The sequence below is a fragment of the Barbatula barbatula genome (assembly GCF_947034865.1).
Source record: "Barbatula barbatula genome assembly, chromosome: 4".
NCBI classification, from domain to species: domain Eukaryota; kingdom Metazoa; phylum Chordata; class Actinopteri; order Cypriniformes; family Nemacheilidae; genus Barbatula; species Barbatula barbatula.
Window position 1 is genome coordinate 23779766 of NC_136768.1, and position 19544 is coordinate 23799309.

A 19544-nucleotide genomic window follows, 5' to 3' on the forward strand; every position below is an offset into this window, starting at 1 on the left:
AATAATTTGATCTAAATAATGTGTTAAACCAGCAAGCATAATCGAAGTAACATATGCCAGTTTTAATTGCAACAAGAAGGCATGTAAACACCTTAATCGCATTTATGCTGCACTGACCAAGGTGCGCATGTGCGTCTGTCACGCATCTTAAGAGAAAATGCATGCTTAACATAACAGTCTGAAGTTTTACAGTCAACAGTCAACACATCAGTTTTGAGGGAGTAATTGGCATGCTAAATGCAGGAATGACCACCAGAGGTGTTGCCCGTGAATTGAATGTTCATTTCTCTACCATAAGCCGTCTCCAAAAGGCATTTCAGAGGATTTGGCAGTACATCCAACTGGCCTCACGACCGCAGACCACCTGTAACCGCACCAACCCAGGACCTGCACACCCAACATATTCACCTCCAAGATCATCTGTGACCAGCCACCAGGACAGCTGCTGCAACAATCGATTTGCATAACCAAAGAATTTCTGCACAAGCTGTCAGAAACCATCTCAGGGAAGCTCATCTGCATGCTCGTCGTCATCATCGGGGTCTCGATCTGACTGCAGTTCATCGTCGTAACTGACTTGAGTGGACAAAGGCTCACATTCGATGGCGTCTGGCACTTTGGAGAGGTGTTCTCTTCAGGGATGAATCCCGGTTTTCACTGTGCAGGGCAGACGGCAGACAGGATGTATGGCACCATGTGGGCGAGCGGTTTGCCGATGTCAACGTTGTGGGTCGTGTGGCCCATGGTGGCGGTGGGGTTATGGTATGGACATGCGCATGTTATGGACAACGAACACAGATGCATTTTATTGATGGAATTTTGAATGCCAACCTCATGTTTCAGCATGATAATGAACGGTCCCATGTTGCAAGGATCTGTACACAATTTCTGAAAGCTGAAAACATCCCAACACTTGTATGGCCAGCATACTCACCGAATATGTCACCCATTGAGCATGTTTGGGATACTCTGGTGTGTGTTTGTTATTCGTTCTGGCTAGTGGCTAATAATATAACATTTAATTTATATTAATAATAATTTATATTTGTATGTTATTGTATAATAGTTGTATCCAAAATGTTGTGTTTGTTAATTTTACTAAATTAACAATTTGTTGAATGGGTCTTGTAACAGAAAATGTATGGGACATTGACAGTTTGTGGTTGAGCTTAGTATCGCAGTCTAAATTCAAAATTTCAGAGAGACAAGTTTAGCCAAGTAACGTGGAATCGGAGAAGGCAGAACCCAAACGCAGACAAACTCGATATGTATTAAACACAAAAAACCCACGATGGGGCAAAACAAGACCGTGCACATAAACGGGAACAATAAATCTCTACAGGCTCGGTAATGCAGCAACAAAGTCACAGGGTGAGTACAAGAATAACAAAGAACAAACCAAAAGAGGACGGCAAATACAAGGGCATTAAAAAGGGACACTAACAAGGGATAATTACATAATTACATAGTCATGTGAAGGGGAGAATTACAGGCGGGAAGCCAGACGATGAAACGAAGGAACGGGTCAAGACGCGGCAGGGGAGCACATGGCCATCATAACAAACAATGGCCATGTGCTTCCACACAAAATACGTGGGACTGTCATGATCCAGGCAGGATCATGACAAATGGTTTATTTTGCTTTTTATCAGAAATATCTATTGTTTGCAGATGTGTACTATAGGTTATGTTCCGTCCACAATATTTCTTTATACTATTGTTTTGAAATCCGTCATTAAATGAATCAAGTTAGAACCACAAATAGGTAAATAATATAATGCCCTGTAATTGTTGTTGTAATTATTTATGACACAATACAACGTATTGTTTATAAGGCATTATAATGCATTATAAATACAGGCTTCGTAAAATTATTCATGTTCATAAATTAGTATTTTTTTGTTTATAAGAATCTATTTATCCATCTTAAGGAAATGCACAACACAAGAAGCACTGATGTAACTGATGTCACGGTTCTGTGTCCTTTCCCGATCTTGCTCCTCTCTCTCCTCTCAATAACTTCCTGCATTTTTACACTGTACTAAATAAAAAAAATGATATCTTATAATAAAACTCACATTTAATTAGAATTGTATTCACTATCTGGAAGGATTGATTAGACATTCTTAAGTTGTTGACAGTGTTAAGTTACTGAATGCTGACGATAATTTAAATAAGCAGCCATAGGAAAGGCATGGCCTCTTGTCCTGTTCTAAAGCTTTATCCAAGTAGTCTAAGTAGTTTCAGGCTAGTGACACTGACAAATGGACTAATTAAATGTATGCCATCTTTGTGCACGGTTACCCTTTGAATTCTGGCAATAATTGCATACACTCAAGGATAGGTTAGTTGAGATATTAAAGGGTTTCTGCAATAACAGGCATCGTAATTTAGCGATATGAATCATGTAACTGCAGGAAACAATGGATATGGAAAACTTCAATAGCTAAATTTGTTCAATGCAACATTACTTCCCCACACGGTAGTTATGAAAAACGTGTTAGCGTTGAATTAAGAACAAAGTAAGGTGCTTGCTTTAGCCCGCTAGCACTGAATGTTACCATGTTACCATGGCATCATCTTTGGAATCCTTGACTCCCGTAGCTGCTCCCAGCTTGGAAAACCAACACAGAATATAATCATACACTTCAACACTCCCGTTTTGGCCAGGATTTTCTCGTTTTTTCTCCGGAACCCAATCGCGAACAGACTGAGCGGAAAACCCCCCCAGAAAGTGGCCACGAACGATTCTTAAGGCCCACTCACTTTTGGGGCCCCCAGAAATCTATTCCTTGATTAGAGTCAGTACTAGTAGTAATGTCATATAAATTATAAATGTATCTACCAAAGAACAAATTTAACAAATAAAACTGAAAAAAAACAGTTTATTTCTGCATTTCCAGCTAAATTATTTCCCCATTCACTGCATGGTTCCGTCCCGTCTTTTGTAGTAAGTGAGATCAGATGGTAAGCATTCACATTAGGGATTTTTAAGTCAAACAAGTTTAAGTCCAGTCATCAAAAACTAAAAGAGAGGTTACAGAGGGCAGAGATACTGTAGAGAACAGCACAGATAAGGACCTAGTGGTCAAGAGTAATAGGTCAGTATTATTGTATTGCAGATGTTGGACAGCTTGCCTTGTATGTTTGTCAGGCAGGGGGCCCAACCTCATATTCTTTCATAAGGCCCAACATTGCTAGCTACGCCCCTGCACTTTATGTATTAATAAAGTATTATACTTACATTTGTGTCCTTAGTATACAGATTTTCATTTAACATAGGTGCTGGGACGCGAAAAACAATGGCCACTAAGAAGTGCTGGAGTCCCAACACCACGCTCCGAGACAAAACATTACAAGACTGACACAAGAGTACATTTCAGGAAGCAGGTGCTAGGAAGACACAGGGCATAAGTCTAGAACATGATACCGTGAATAGAACCCATGACCAGAAATGACAGGTCAGAATCCCAATGCTCTGACACAAAATATCAGGCAAAAATATGGGATGACACCCCTGCCCTTAAAAAATAAAAAGTACTCATAGAGGTGGCATGATCTTGATAATTCAGACTTTATACATGCATTAATGTCACAAGGAATCCTGAACCATGAATCTGTACGTTGGTCAACTATTAAAAAAAAGATATATATATATTTTCTTAGAGTATATTCAAAAAAAATGTATCGACACTTCTTGTGATTATTTCAATTAACATGATTAATAAATTGACAAAAAATATTTTATGTAATCGGTTACTTGTATTCATAATTGTCACAAACTCCACAGACATTTCCCTCGGCCACCAGAGCTCCCGCTCAACAGAACGCTAGAACGACGTTTCCCACCATGCCATTCACCATGTCTGATTACTTTCTCACCTGCATCCTATCATGGAGACTATTTAGCCTGCAGCATCTCACTCACTCTTCACAAAGTATTGTTTGCGCCGGCTGCAATTATGAGCGGTCAAGCTGTTTTGCTCTTGTACGCTTGTGTTTTGACCGAGCCTGTATATCACTTTGGATTGTCTGCTGCCTGCCTTGTACCCTGTTTGGACTGTATTTGTGATTGTTCGTCGCATGCCCTGATCTCTGCCTGTCCCTGGATTGCGATTGTTGGATTATATGCGCTGTGTTTGTTTGTCTTGTTGACCCTCAGCCTGTACTAATAAACTGTATTATGGATTCAAATCAGCATGAGGCCGCATAACAATAATTTAGGTTGAGTGTGTTGTTCAGTTACGTTTATTATAGAAATAAATAACCAAGCTGGATCTAGGATTGGATGAGTCAGTGCTTGTTAGATGGTCTGTTTGTTTGATGGCTTGTTTGATCCAAATAAACAGCACCTTAGAAATGCTTTATTTGTAGTAGAGTTTATGTAACAATTGTAATAAAACCGTAATGAAGATAGTCTTTTAATGTGTGATGAAGTTGTTTGTAGCATGTAAACAGATGTTGGTAATTGGTAATCACAGATTACATAAAGCAATGATCAGTGGAACTCAATTCTCCACTTAGCCAGGGTGCACACCAGTTATATATTCAATTGAATACAATTATTATCATCGATGATATTAAACACACCTGATTGAACTCAATCATGTTATTACAATACAGTATCTCAAGACCTGTGTCGGTGAGAGTCATACGGGTTGGTGACTCTCCAGAAGTTACCATTTGTCATTGTAACAAGAACATCGCAACATCGTCAACAAGTCAATCTTTGCCATTTTACGTCGATATTTTGAGTAATCAACTTGCGCACATATATCTTTCTTTCCAATTTATAAATTGTGATTAATTCTAGGACAAAATTTTACTACTTACAGGAAATCTTTGTTAGATTTCTGCTGTTGATAATAATAACAATCCTATCATATCACGCAATGTGCCTGTAGTCTGTAGGCGTATGGTTGCCAAACCAGATTGCAACTTGTGTGGTCATGGGTGTCCATTTCAGCTATTATTAGACCTAAACGGAACGTTCTCTATATTATGTTATCTTTGAGTTAACTGCATTTGGTTTTATTTTATTATAAACTTTCTTTTACTGAATGTCAACAATTGTAGGGAGACTAGCTGTGATGTTATCAAATTCCCTTCGCATGCAACCATATTTCATGAGACACAAAACCAGAAAAAAAGCTTTTGAATTATCTTACTGAAATGACCTGTTGAAAGGCATCAGGTTGAAACACGCAGACCCTCTCATACCGTCAATGTTTGGAAAAAGACAAATCTGCATTATTGAATGCAGTTTGCTTCCATGCCAAGCAGTCTGTTCTTTGAAATGAAAAGACATTGCATTTGTGCCTTTCATGGTGAAAATATTCAACTGTACCCTATTCGCAGAGAGTGCCATTATTTTTGCAAGTTATTCCAGCAGCTGATCACTGGCCGGCACGTTTTCTTCCATCTGTTTCGTTCTCATTCCGCGCTTGTCTTTTTTTACACTTTTTATCTTTCATTCACCCCAGACATTTTCTGTCACAGCCCGTGAGTGGCCTCACGTTGATGGAGCCCTCCAGGAATTCAAAACACCAGGGTGGCATTTTCTTCCAAGCAATTGGTTTTCTCAATAATAAAGCAGTGGAGACATTTTAACAGCCTCTGTGAGTATCTCCGTAGTCTTTCCTGTCAACTGATAATTATATAATTCACACTTTAACTGTTAAGTCAACTAAGAATGAAGCCAGATTGTTGGGAACATTAATCTCTTCAAATAAAGACCACCCTTATGTGAAATGTCAAAAGCTATGTATTATCCATGCTACTTGGCCGCTATTCAAAATAATAGAAATTTTAAATGAATTCATGGAGTGACACACTGTCATTTAAACGGCAATGAGTGATCAGTTTATGAAAGTCTTCTGTCTTCTGACTGGATAATAATCACAATAATAAACACGCAGCATCTAGCTACTCTTATGAGCCGATGACTCTTTGTTCCTTATATGTTTAGATTATAAAGTCTTCACATTAGGGAAAAACAAGACGCCTTTAGAGCAGTCCTTAATAATAGAATGTTCAGGCTTAACAAATCTTTATTACAAAAAGGTATCAACATTATTTGCTCTTCTTTATTAAGGTTTTTTTCAATTTCAAAAGGGACAACTGGGGTCAGAAAACCTTGTAAGTCCTCTGAACTAATACAATATTCATATATGAACTGCCTCCATTTCCGTAAGAGGTTCATGATGTGCTCGCAAGGCCAGACAGAAAATCTGACAACTCTCCAAACCCGCGTCCACCCTATGATGCGAACGGTGGTTAAATCGCTCATTCAGTGGAAAAGGCCTTTGGCTTGCTATAAAATAGGCAAGGATAATGCATAATTAGATATATAGCATATTCATCTATTACAACATGAATTGGAATGTAAATAAATAACAAAAAAATCATCTTTGTAACGTTTCTAATAACCTTCTCATTGTTTGAAAATAATCTTGTTTGTTTTGAACAAATTATTGAAACGTATTGTTTTCACAATAATACTGTATTTCAATACTAGATCACATTTGATAAGGTGGAGTAACGGGGCCAATGTGTACGTTTATTACTTTGTGCACACACTTTAGACTAAATTTAGGACGTTACCCGACCCCACCCCTACACCAATATTATATTATATTATATAAAACACATAACAGGCAGATACAGCTACAGATGCTATTTTACAGATGCTAAAAAAGTTAAATTATTCAGAGTCTTCCGAGCCCAAAGATCACATTCTCTATACGCCATAAAACTGGTCGGGTCGCGTACAATTTAAAAAAATTGTCACTTGAACGTCAGCTTGGATTGTAAAATGGCATTGGCTCTCGTGTTTCTTGTGACTGTTTGCTTCATCACGTTCGCTTACGTTATGAAACCGCATTGGCTGTCCTGCACCGATTGCGTCACACACTAATCTGGAGTGTATACGCCGTTGCTAGAGCGCAGTCGTCGGTGTTTAAAACCTACTGTCTATGATATCGTACAGCTATATTAGACTTGTAATGCAATGCGACCTGTTCGCATTGGTTTTGTACTGCCTTTGGTGTGTGTTTTAATAAATGCCCATGGCTGACTTCTCCTTGCTTGGCGAGATACCGGGTTGTATGATTAACTTTATGATTATATGTATATATTGTGTTACTATGTGGTTGTTAGGGCATTGCAGGTGTGCTTACTAGTCTAATAAGATCCCGTCACCATACACTTTATTGTTCCATTCACTTCCATTCAAAGGCATGTTAATGCGTCGGACCAGAAACACAACACAACCTCATGTGAAAAGTGGTGAACTATGACATGCGATTTCATACTGACGATGTGTGACCAGTATAAAATTGTGACCTTTTTGTACAGAAAGCAAGGATAGAGTAAGCTGGCTTTCATTTTACGCCAAAAAATGTTGTATGATCAAAGTCTAGTGTGACCGCACCCTTAGTCTGTTTAGTCATTTAGTAGTGTTTTATAGTGGCCATTTATACCATAACTTTAAACAAAATGTAAAGTTATGCAGGGCTAGTGTAACCTGGTATGTCAAAAGTTTTCTTCTTCGATATAAAACTGTACAGATATTGTACCGTTCACTTTTGTCATGCAGTAGAACACATAAGTGATATTATTATGTATATGCTGTATGACACAGTATTCCAGCATTGTCAAATTGACGTGGCTTTAGCAAACAACATGTCAAGTAGCATCCAGAGGAGGGAGCCAGCACACAGAACAATACTCTCCCTATATTATTCATTGAACGGTCATAATAAACATCAACATCGTTCACTTAATATTAGTTTGTAGGGTGGAGTACAGCATAAGTACCATTCTACAATTACTAACCAGCGAAACCCACCATCTCTCTCCGAAACACGACCACTTTCTTATAGCTACACCGTAATGAACCAGAGAAAAGGCTCTACTCTGAAAATTCAAAATGCTAATATAAAGAGGCAGCGACTGCATGACTCACTAGAGAATACAGACTTTATTTCTGTCTCTGTGAATCCCAAAAGGCAATTCAACAACAATCTAGCCATCATAACCTGGTGTTTATTGTGAATATACCATTTGTGCCCATGCTTGTCTGTTTTCTTTCTCATCTGTGCAAGTAATTCCAGCTTGAGCTGGGAGGTGTCAGCCTAAGGTCTTGACAGCAACTCAGACATAACTGTCGTGTGGTGGACAGCACATCTAGATGAAGATTAATATCACAGACAACAAGAAGGTCAGGGCAGACCTGCAGATAGTGATTTGCTCAGTAAGACACAGAGAGACATACAACAAAACTAACAGGGTACACGTTCGCCTTAGACTGGTAACCACGCCAAACATCTCCAGCATTAATGTAGCTACGTTCAGAATTAATCATGCTATTGTGATCATGCAAATTGTGATTACTTTCTAATGTGTAAACTCATGTCTATGTTTTATTGTGACAAGAAAGTAGTCAATGTGCAAGTCAATTCTTCAATCTATAGTAGAAGTGATTCGTCTATGTCTCTTCTTAATAGTAGTAATATTACTTATTTTTAATAGGCTACGTATAAAATGTATTTTTTATTAATGCAAATGGGGTCTGTTGGGGTAAATACCACGTTTTTACACAAAGCCATTTAAAATCCCTTCACGTATGTCCTTGAGTTGCAGGCTATTATTTAAGCACATTATGATCTTCACTTTGACATGATTTTACATTTCACGGTCAGAGTTGATCTCTCCCGGAGAAATCACGCCATGGATTATTGAGTTGTTTGGTCTTATGTGTATATTCAAGTTTCTACCGAGACATCATTCTTAAGGTCACATCAATGAAGTGTTACCCGTCAAAAACGGAATCGCACCGCAAACTCACCGCAGTACACGATCAGAAGCGCCGTTAACAGGAGCACAGCCCAGAAAGTTGTCGACATCCTCGGCCAATTAATCGCATCCTTACGCTTAATCGATCTTACCGCTGAAGCCATTGAAACGCGTGTTGTGAAATCAGCGACAAAATCAGCATTGCAAACCCTCCCGTCCTCGAAGAAAACGTCTCTCTCCACGAGTGATTCTTAAAAAAGACATCTTGAAAACGAACCGCTCATTTCCTAAGTCCCTCGGCAATCTTCAAGTCCAACGGATCGAACATGAAGTCTTTTACTTGACGCGTAACGGATTCGATATCCCGGGAAACGGTTAATCCAAGAGGCGCGTGAAATCGTAGAAATGAAATATCGTCTGGACACGATTTCTCCACGTCGGACGAAACAAACGTAAACTAGAAACGCATATACGCACGCATGGCGCAACGCCGTGAACTCTTAAGAACAGATCTGCTGGTCAGTGAGGCGTTTGAGTTCTTTCACATCTACATCTTGTCGAAAACCAATAAACACGATGACGAACGAGATCTTTGAGAGGATGCGATGGAAAGATCTGTCGAGCTCTGAAGTGGCGCGCCTCTGTGACACATAAACGCTCTGAAACTGAAACTTCGTGACGCCTCAACTTTTACTTAAACAGCACGAGAGCAACGCAACGAAGCGTACGCACGCACACACACACACACACACACACACACACACACACACACACACACACACACACACACACACACACACACACACACACACAATAAGTGTAGCCTCGTTGATCATAACATGAACGCGCTTCAAGCGTTGCACGAAGCAGTGGACGCAGTGAAAGAATCCTCATGTCAAATTATATTTCATATCATTATGAATGTTTACTCTACAAATAGGATCGAACTGTTACCAAACATGATTGTTTATAGACCAAGCAGTAAAAATCCGACTAGGGCAGACTTGAGAGATTCGAAGCTTTGAGAAGAGTTTCAGCACCTCGCAAATTGGACAGCTCCAGCTCACAGTATGTTCTTGGTGATTCCTATAGCGCGCAGCATTATATAACACACAGGTATATTACAGCATTATATAACACATAGGTATATTACAGCATTATATAACACATAGGTATATTACAGCATTATATAACACATATATATATTACAGCATTATATAACACATAGATATATTACATCGTTATATAACACATAGATATATTACAGCATTATATAACACATAGGTATATTACTGCATTATATAACACACAGGTATATTACAGCATTATATAACACACAGGTATATTACAGCATTATATAACACATAGGTATATTACAGCATTATATAACACATAGGTATATTACTGCATTATATAACACACAGGTATATTACTGCATTATATAACACACAGGTATATTACAGCATTATATAACACACAGGTATATTACTGCATTATATAACACACAGGTATATTACAGCATTATATAACACATAGGTATATTACAGCATTATATAACACATAGATATATTACAGCATTATATAACACACAGGTATATTACAGCATTATATAACACATAGGTATATTACAGCATTATATAACACATAGGTATATTACAGCATTATATAACACATATATATATTACAGCATTATATAACACATAGATATATTACATCGTTATATAACACATAGATATATTACAGCATTATATAACACATAGGTATATTACTGCATTATATAACACACAGGTATATTACAGCATTATATAACACACAGGTATATTACAGCATTATATAACACATAGGTATATTACAGCATTATATAACACATAGGTATATTACTGCATTATATAACACACAGGTATATTACTGCATTATATAACACACAGGTATATTACAGCATTATATAACACACAGGTATATTACAGCATTATATAACACATAGGTATATTACAGCATTATATAACACATAAGTATATTACTGCATTATATAACACATAGGTATATTACTGCATTATATAACACATAGGTATATTACAGCATTATATAACACATAGGTATATTACAGCATTATATAACACATAGGTATATTACAGCATTATATAACACATAGATATATTACAGCATTATACAACACATAGATATATTACAGCATTATACAACACATAGGTATATTACTGCATTATACAACACATAGGTATATTACTGCATTATATAACACAGGTATATTACAGCATTATATAACACATAGATATATTACAGCGTTATATAACACATAGGTATATTACAGCATTATATAACACATAGATATATTACAGCATTATATAACACATAGGTATATTACAGCATTATATAACACATAGATATATTACAGCATTATACAACACATAGATATATTACAGCATTATACAACACATAGGTATATTACTGCATTATACAACACATAGGTATATTACTGCATTATATAACACATAGGTATATTACAGCATTATATAACACATAGATATATTACAGCATTATACAACACATAGATATATTACAGCATTATATAACACATAAGTATATTACTGCATTATATAACACATAGGTATATTACTGCATTATATAACACATAGGTATATTACAGCATTATATAACACATAGGTATATTACAGCATTATATAACACATAGATATATTACAGCATTATACAACACATAGATATATTACAGCATTATACAACACATAGGTATATTACTGCATTATACAACACATAGGTATATTACTGCATTATATAACACAGGTATATTACAGCATTATATAACACATAGATATATTACAGCGTTATATAACACATAGGTATATTACAGCATTATATAACACATAGATATATTACAGCATTATATAACACATAGGTATATTACAGCATTATATAACACATAGATATATTACAGCATTATACAACACATAGATATATTACAGCATTATACAACACATAGGTATATTACTGCATTATACAACACATAGGTATATTACTGCATTATATAACACAGGTATATTACAGCATTATATAACACATAGATATATTACAGCGTTATATAACACATAGGTATATTACAGCATTATATAACACATAGGTATATTACTGCATTATATAACACATAGGTATATTACTGCATTATATAACACATAGGTATATTACAGCATTATATAACACATAGGTATATTACAGCATTATATAACACATAGATATATTACAGCATTATACAACACATAGATATATTACAGCATTATATAACACATAGGTATATTACTGCATTATATAACACATAGGTATATTACAGCATTATATAACACATAGGTATATTACTGCATTATATAACACATAGGTATATTACTGCATTATATAACACATAGGTATATTACTGCATTATATAACACATAGGTATATTACTGCATTATATAACACATAGGTATATTACTGCATTATATAACACATAGGTATATTACTGTATTACATAACATAATGCATGTTCCCACCATACGTGCCGCTAAAATATGAAAGTCATAAACATGGACTTATGTCTATAATTTATGCACACTTAAGTCACTTGCACTATCGTTTAGTCTAAATTATGATCTGTTCATAGCCACCTGTACATTAATGTTCATAGTATATAGCCATCTGTATATATTATTCATTGTACATACTTACTGTCATATTTTCATAGAACATACCTACTGTAAAGTAGACCTAAACTACATTTCGTTACACTGTACTTGTACTTATGTCTTAATTATAGTTAATTTGGCACAAAATCACAATTAAGTTGTAGAGCTGAAGTTGATCATTTTTGACAATCTTACCAGTTTCTGTAGATATTGTTGTTGTTGTGTCATTTTCCGGGTGCTCCGAACTAACTAAGGAGGTTAAGTAGAGAACTTGAAACGAGCTTACATTTTTATTGAATATGTTTAAATGTAAAGTTGCTGCCTTACAGAACTAATAACACTTTTAGGTTAGTAACACAATGTTTATTGGTACAGTAGAAATGAGCATGTTGTGGTGTAATTTTCCAACTAATATGGTTAGGCCAATGCAAGAACGCCAAAGTTTCGTTAATAGAACAAAGTAGCCTATAGCACAGAGAACAAATGTGTGCACATAATACATCATTTCTTTCTCCGAAGTCAAATGTTGCATTTTACCTTTGTGCTTAGGTTTGTATGAAACATTCATTTTCAATGTTATTGTCAAATTAAATGATCAAGATTTTGCCAGTTTAAATAGTGACAGATCATTATCAGTGTCAGTAGAACATAAAGAAAATTGCACTGCTTTCTAAATTACTTAAAATAGTATGTTTGCAAACAAATATTTACTCTTACAAAGTCTAGACATCTTGACAAATTTAACACCAAAAAAATGTATGTGCTTCCTAATAGGCAATGCATTAGGAATGGAATATACATTCTAACAACAGGTGTTTTACTCTTTCTCACTCCATTTCTCTTTCAGTAGTCTGTACTGCTTGTGCTCTCTGTGCACTATTTAGCAGGAACCACTTTTTATCTAGTCGCCTGTGATCGACTGAGCATTGACCTTTCACTTCACTCTCCTTTTGATCTTTCCACACTCTACTTCCCCTGTATCACAATGGAGAATTGTCTTTGAACTCAGCCACGGCACTATTTTCTCTTCATCTTTTGGCTTTTATTTACAGTAATTTTCCAAAGCTCAAAGACAAAAAGTCACCATGAGCAGAGTTGAGAATGCAAAGTCGTCTAAAGGGTCTGTATGCTTGATAATACAGTATGCATACACAGTGAAAAGTATTTGTTGTACTGCCTTCATGCTTTTATTTCAGTAAAATAAATATGCTTAATATTTGCTATTGAAATCATAATAATTATAGATAATTAAAGATAATAAATAAAACATTAATAATATTTATTTTGTCTCGTGTCATTTCTTGATGTGACTTTACAGTGGGTGAGGAAGTCTCTACGTGTGGTATAAAATAACTTATTTCTAGATCTATTAACATGAAAATCAAATCAAATTCCTTTATTGTCACCCAACCATATACACAAGATGACGAGGCGTGCTGCTGCGTTTTGAACCAGCTGAAGTGGTTTGATAGCCTTTGCAGAAAGACCAGCAAGGAGAGCATTGCAGTAGTCCAACCTTGAGATGACCAGGGCCTGGACAAGGAGTTGTGCCGCATGCTCAGTGAGGTAGGGTCTAACCTTTCGCATGTTGAATAAGGCATTTTTCTTTGCAACGTGATCATTGAAGGACAGCTGTTCATCAAATATGACTGCAAGGTTCCTGGCTGATTTGGAAGGAGTGATCGTGGAATTGACAAGTTGGATGGTGAGATCGTGCTGCACCGTGGGGTGTGCCGGAAACACGAGTAGTTCTGTCTTTGCCGGGTTCCGCTGGAGGTGATGCTCTTTCATCCAAGCTGAGATGACGAATGACCTATAATTTACATATAACTACATGGCAGCAAATGTACACACAATGTGCGTATTGTGATTGGTACGTATTGTGGTGTTACAGTAAGACAGTGTGTTTGTTCATCTGACTGTGTTAGTGTATGTGCAATGGCATCATCAGTGGAGCGATTGTTGCAGTCCTTGCCACCTTCTTCTAGAATCAGTGGTGTTAAACTGATCCTCGTTATTGTTCAAGTAATGACGTTTGGCTGCTTTGATAGTCTTTGGAAGGCATAGCTGGCTTGCTTACAATCATCCGCGTTTCCTGAGTGAAGTGCCGCGCAAACATCACTGTTAATCCATGATTCATTGTTTTGGTCGGCTCAACATCCTTTATGCACTTCCTGATGGAACACATGACACTGTCAGCGTGAGCCTCAATGTCGTCATCATTCTCTCTGAGATTGGCCTGAAATTATTCTTGATTACCTAGACAAGATGGGCCATGTTGTTGTGCCGCATTTAATAATAAAATATGACAGAAAACTTGTTGCATTAGCACCTCTTTTTTTGCTACAGAAAGAAATGGTGTGTAATTCAATACTGTATAAATGTGATACCATAAACATTCTTATTCTGGTCTAACAAGCAGACTGGACATGGCAAATAATCCTTAGTTTCTCAGTTGTTTATTATGCTGTATGTTCAATTTTTATTGAATCGAACCTACCTCTCTCGATGTTGTGTCGAACCGACAGTTGGACACAACGTCTCGTTCCCTCCATCAGGGAACAGAGGTTACATACGTAACCGAGACGTTCCCTTTCTGTCGGTCTCTCGACGTTGTGTCGAACCAACAGATGGGGTTCGCCCCTGAGAACCTATCATCTTCTGACTATTTTGAAAAGGCCAATGAAATTGGCGAATTAAATTTGCATGCCGGGCTCCGCCCCCGGATATCCGGGTATAAAAGGGGAGCCGGCGTGCTCATTCATTCACCTTTTGTTCTTCGGAGCCTTCGCATCTGATGACATTCTTCAAATTGCCGAATTCTACGACGCGGTGCAGCGGAGATTCCCCTGGGCGTCCTGGCAGTTCCAGAGGTATTTTTCTAAAAGAGCAATTTCCTCAGCGTGGCATTGCCCGCTGATCTCTTGGGTGCAGTACACACATCGAGGACGGGGACGGGGACGGTGGTTGCCCCAGGTGTTCGGGGGTCCGACCACTGTGGCAGCCTCGTGGATTCGTCCTGCCCGCACTGCGGGCGGATGGCTATTCAGACGTTGCGTCACGGTGGCTTTGTTCTGTCAAGTTCAAGCCACCACCTCGTTTGCTTCCCGTTCTGTGACCGCAGCGGCTACGGCCCTGCCATCAGCGGCGGCGAGCAGCGAGGGTGATGTGGGGATTATCGTGAGCGTTAATCCGTCAGCCGGCCGGCTCGCGGACCACTCGCGCCCCGTCTCGCTTGTTTAGCAGTTCCCCAAGGATGGTCCTAAGCCATCTTATTCCTCAGCCACGCGCTCGGACACGAGCCGTGGAGATGAGGTGTCTCTTGCAACATCGGAGCGCGACCTGCTGGCATCAGACTCTGGCGATTCCCTGAAGCTCCCTCGGGAGGTCGAGCACAGGTGAGAGCAGACATCAAGATGTCAGCCATGCTCGCTCGGACCGCCATGAGTGTCGGATTTCGGTGCGCCGCAGCCCTGGCGCTTGCGGCTGGGTACTTCGCACATTGGGCCCGGGCGCGACTCCAAGCCGTGCCTGGCTCAAGTGCCAAGTTTTACCGAGCTGCATAAGGAGTTCAGTAAGACCTGGAGCGCCCCCTTCGGCGCGCTTCCGTCTAGCTAACTCTATCGCCCTCTCTTCCCTCGGGGCAGGGAGGTAGCTAGGGACTATGTCAATGCACCCTGGGTGGAGCATGCTCGGGGTGTGGCCTCCTCGTGGGCATCGGCTCAGTGCGCCTCTCTGGCAGACATCTTTCACCTCCCTTCTTTGCCCAAGGGTGAAGAATAGGCAGTCCGTCCATCCACTCAGGGAGGCGGGCTCGGCGGAGCAGCCCTGCCGCCTATGGCCGGGTATCAAGCTGAGTTATTAGATATAGCTCTAACCGGACCTAGTGCCCCTCACGTAGTAACCCCCCACTAGGGTGGTTCCGTCTGAGATGTCGTCATGAGATGGTTCCCCGCGTGGCAACCCATGACCTTGCGGCATTCCGCACATACCTCCCATGAGTTCTCCCCTATTTGGTGAGACCATGTTGGTGTCTCCACTGTATTCCCCCCTATGGTGGGAAGTGGTCTCCGTAGCGCACGTCCACATTGAGGGAACAGCGCTTACCCAGTAGCCCTACGGTACCGGACGGCTTCTTGTTTAGAGAACAAGGCCTCCGTCTGTGGTGGCCGAGGGCAGGGGCTACTCATCTTTGCCAATAGCTCTGGGAGCCCCTGCCTGCCCACTGGAAGGTTACAAATTTCGCGATAGCGCTCACGTGTGGCTCGCCCAGGCCGGTCAACATCGCTTCGCTAGAGATTGTGACGCGGCTTAGTGCTGTGGCGTTTTCAATAGGAACCCCATCTGTCGGTTCGACACAACGTCGAGAGACCGACAGAAAGGGAACGTCTCGGTTACGTATGTAACCTCTGTTCCCTGATGGAGGGAACGAGACGTTGTGTCCCTCATGCCACAACATTAGCCGTCCGCTGCAGCGATCGTGAGATGCTCTCAGGCTCCTCAGCACAAAAGGTGAATAAATGAGCACGCCGGCTCCCCTTTATACCCGGATATCCGGGGGCGGAGCCCGGCTTCAATTTCATTGGCCTTTTCAAAATAGTCAGAAGATGATAGGTTCTCAGGGGCGAACCCAATCTGTCGGTTCGACACAACGTCTCGTTCCCTCCATCAGGGAACAGAGGTTACATACGTAACCGAGACGCCTTTACATGAAAAAGACATCTGGGTTGTTTGCTTCAGTAATTTCAGCAACAGCTCCCTTCGGAAAGTTTAAATGATTGCTAGCACCCTGCCAAAAGCTAAACTAAATGAGATTTACTAGAGTTTGCAAGCAAACCAGCGTGTGCAGATTTGTACCCCAGCAACTCTTCTGATTCAATAGAAAAACCCTGAAATGTATTATATTTAATTTCATGAGATATTAGGTGTACATCTTCAGTAATATTTCAGATACGTTTATTTGTTGTACAGGTGACAGTAAAAAAAAACTTCTAGAAAACCAAATCTTTTCTATGAGCACTGTTGTTAATTTAGCATTATTCACATCGCATGAAAAGTGGATTATTATCGCATAATGAAGTCAGTGTCAACAATGACATGGCAGAGTAGCTTCCCTCACAAGACTGTTTTTCTTCAGGAATTAAGAAGGGAAAAAACTTTTAATGGGATCCTGACAATAACAATTATCTGCAGGCAAATTTGCTTTCTTCTGAATGTGGTCCCATTAATTGCATTTACGTACTATCAAATGAAGTATGTCGAATGCTTTTAGTCAACGATTCCCAAACCAATTTGCATGGTAATGAATATATTTCATTGGGATCTGAAATGGTCCCTGGATGAATTACTGCTCTGGTTGGGAAATTACAAGCACAGCGTTCATGGGTATGCAGTGATTACAACCTCCTTTATGTATAAGTGGATATATGTGTGTCAAACATTAATTGTATTTGGCATTAGCAGCCCATAGTTCAGTGGCACAACATAAAACAACGATGAACACTTGACATGTGTATGACTCACGTGATCTTTTATCAATCTTTGAAATAAAAAAACAGAAAACCTATTTGACACATTACGGCTTAACAAACCTGTCCTCTGTGGTCTAGGTGGTTGCTTACATTTATAGCTATGTGTTTGGCTAGAAAGAAATATAGGCATCAAATACATTAAATACATCTCTATTTACAGTATGCGTTCTTGCAGGCACTTTTTATCCAAAGCAAGGCTATATATTCAGGGTATATATTTTTCTTTCAGTGTGTTTTGGAATGTAACGTACAACCTTACTGTTGCCAATACAATGCTCTATTATTTAAGCTACAGGATCAAAGTGACAGCAGAAGACACTTGTTTACTTCTGTGTGTAACATTTTGAGATGCTGCAATGTTGTTGAATGTTGAAATAAACATTAAAGAACAGACAATCTGGTTACAACAAAGAACTTTTTATAAAAGTTTAAGAAATACCAAGTAATGTTGAACCAGTCAAGAAAAATAATAATTGTTGTGCTAGAATTATGTGGGAGGGTCACAGGCTAGAAAGTGGCACAGAACCAGTGCTTGGGTTTGCCCATCAAACTCTAAGCTTTCTGTTACTGTCGGGATTTTCTGATATGGTATGTTTTGTTTTGCCTATTATACCATCTTTCATGTAGCCGTTACTAATGCTGAAAGTTGAAGTTATTTGCCAAAGTAACTATAAATGAAATGCCCCAAATCTGCATTTATATTTACATAATGTATTTTAGTTTATTTTAGACTTTGTTTTGTCTTTTATATTACCCGCTGTCTGCACCTGGGTCCTCTGTCCGTGTCTCACCACCCGCGATCAAGACAGATTGGAAATCAGCAGAAAAACAACTCTTAGACTAAGAACTGCTAACCCCAAGGCCCATTAAGGGATTCTGGGTCATGGTGTGCTTGCAAGCAAAATTATTCATTGCATATTGGTTAAAAGCAAGGTGCAAGATCTGTAAACATTTGAACCTATGAAAATTTCCCTTTTCTTTGTGCCACAGCCTTGGAGATATTTTTGTCTACGTGAAGAGCTGTTCATTCCTAAACCTAGGAAGGCAATGAGTATTTTAGGCCTAATGGTTAGAGCGTTGGGCTTGTGATCAGAAGGTTGCCGGTTCTAATCTCAGTGCCAGCAGGTCATGACTGAAGGGCCCTTGAGCAAGGCACCTTACCCCTGATTGCTCTGCAGTAATGTGCCACTGTATAAAAAACTACTTGTAAGTCGCGTCTGCCAAATGAATAAATGTAAATGTAAATGTATTTTCACACGGCATGGGTTACTTCAAGAATTGTAGAATAGCGGCTTTTTGGTTAACAATACTTCTGTTCTTAACATAAATAACATACACTGTGCCTTCACCATGTGTAGTGACTGAGGTACAACTGTGTACATTATTTACAGAACTCTGCAAAAGTTCACCCTACACACTAAAAATAGCTGGGTTAAAAAATAACCCAACCTTAACCCAGCTGCTGGGTAACTATGGGACATCACACGCGCTGGGTTTAACCATTTTACCCAGAATGCTGTGTTGTTTA

At 38.9% G+C, this 19544-nt stretch overlaps 1 protein-coding gene across 1 annotated transcript in view; it reads right to left on the bottom strand.

Moving 5' to 3' along the window:
- tafa5a (TAFA chemokine like family member 5a) overlaps positions 1-9457 on the bottom strand; it is a 115562-nt gene extending 106105 nt beyond the window's left edge. The window contains exon 1 of the mRNA XM_079455448.1: positions 8849-9457. Within this exon, the coding sequence (XP_079311574.1) occupies positions 8849-8960 (112 nt within the window). The 5' untranslated portion in view covers positions 8961-9457. The remainder of the gene's footprint in view (positions 1-8848) is intronic.
- Positions 9458-19544: the final 10087 nt, after the last annotated feature.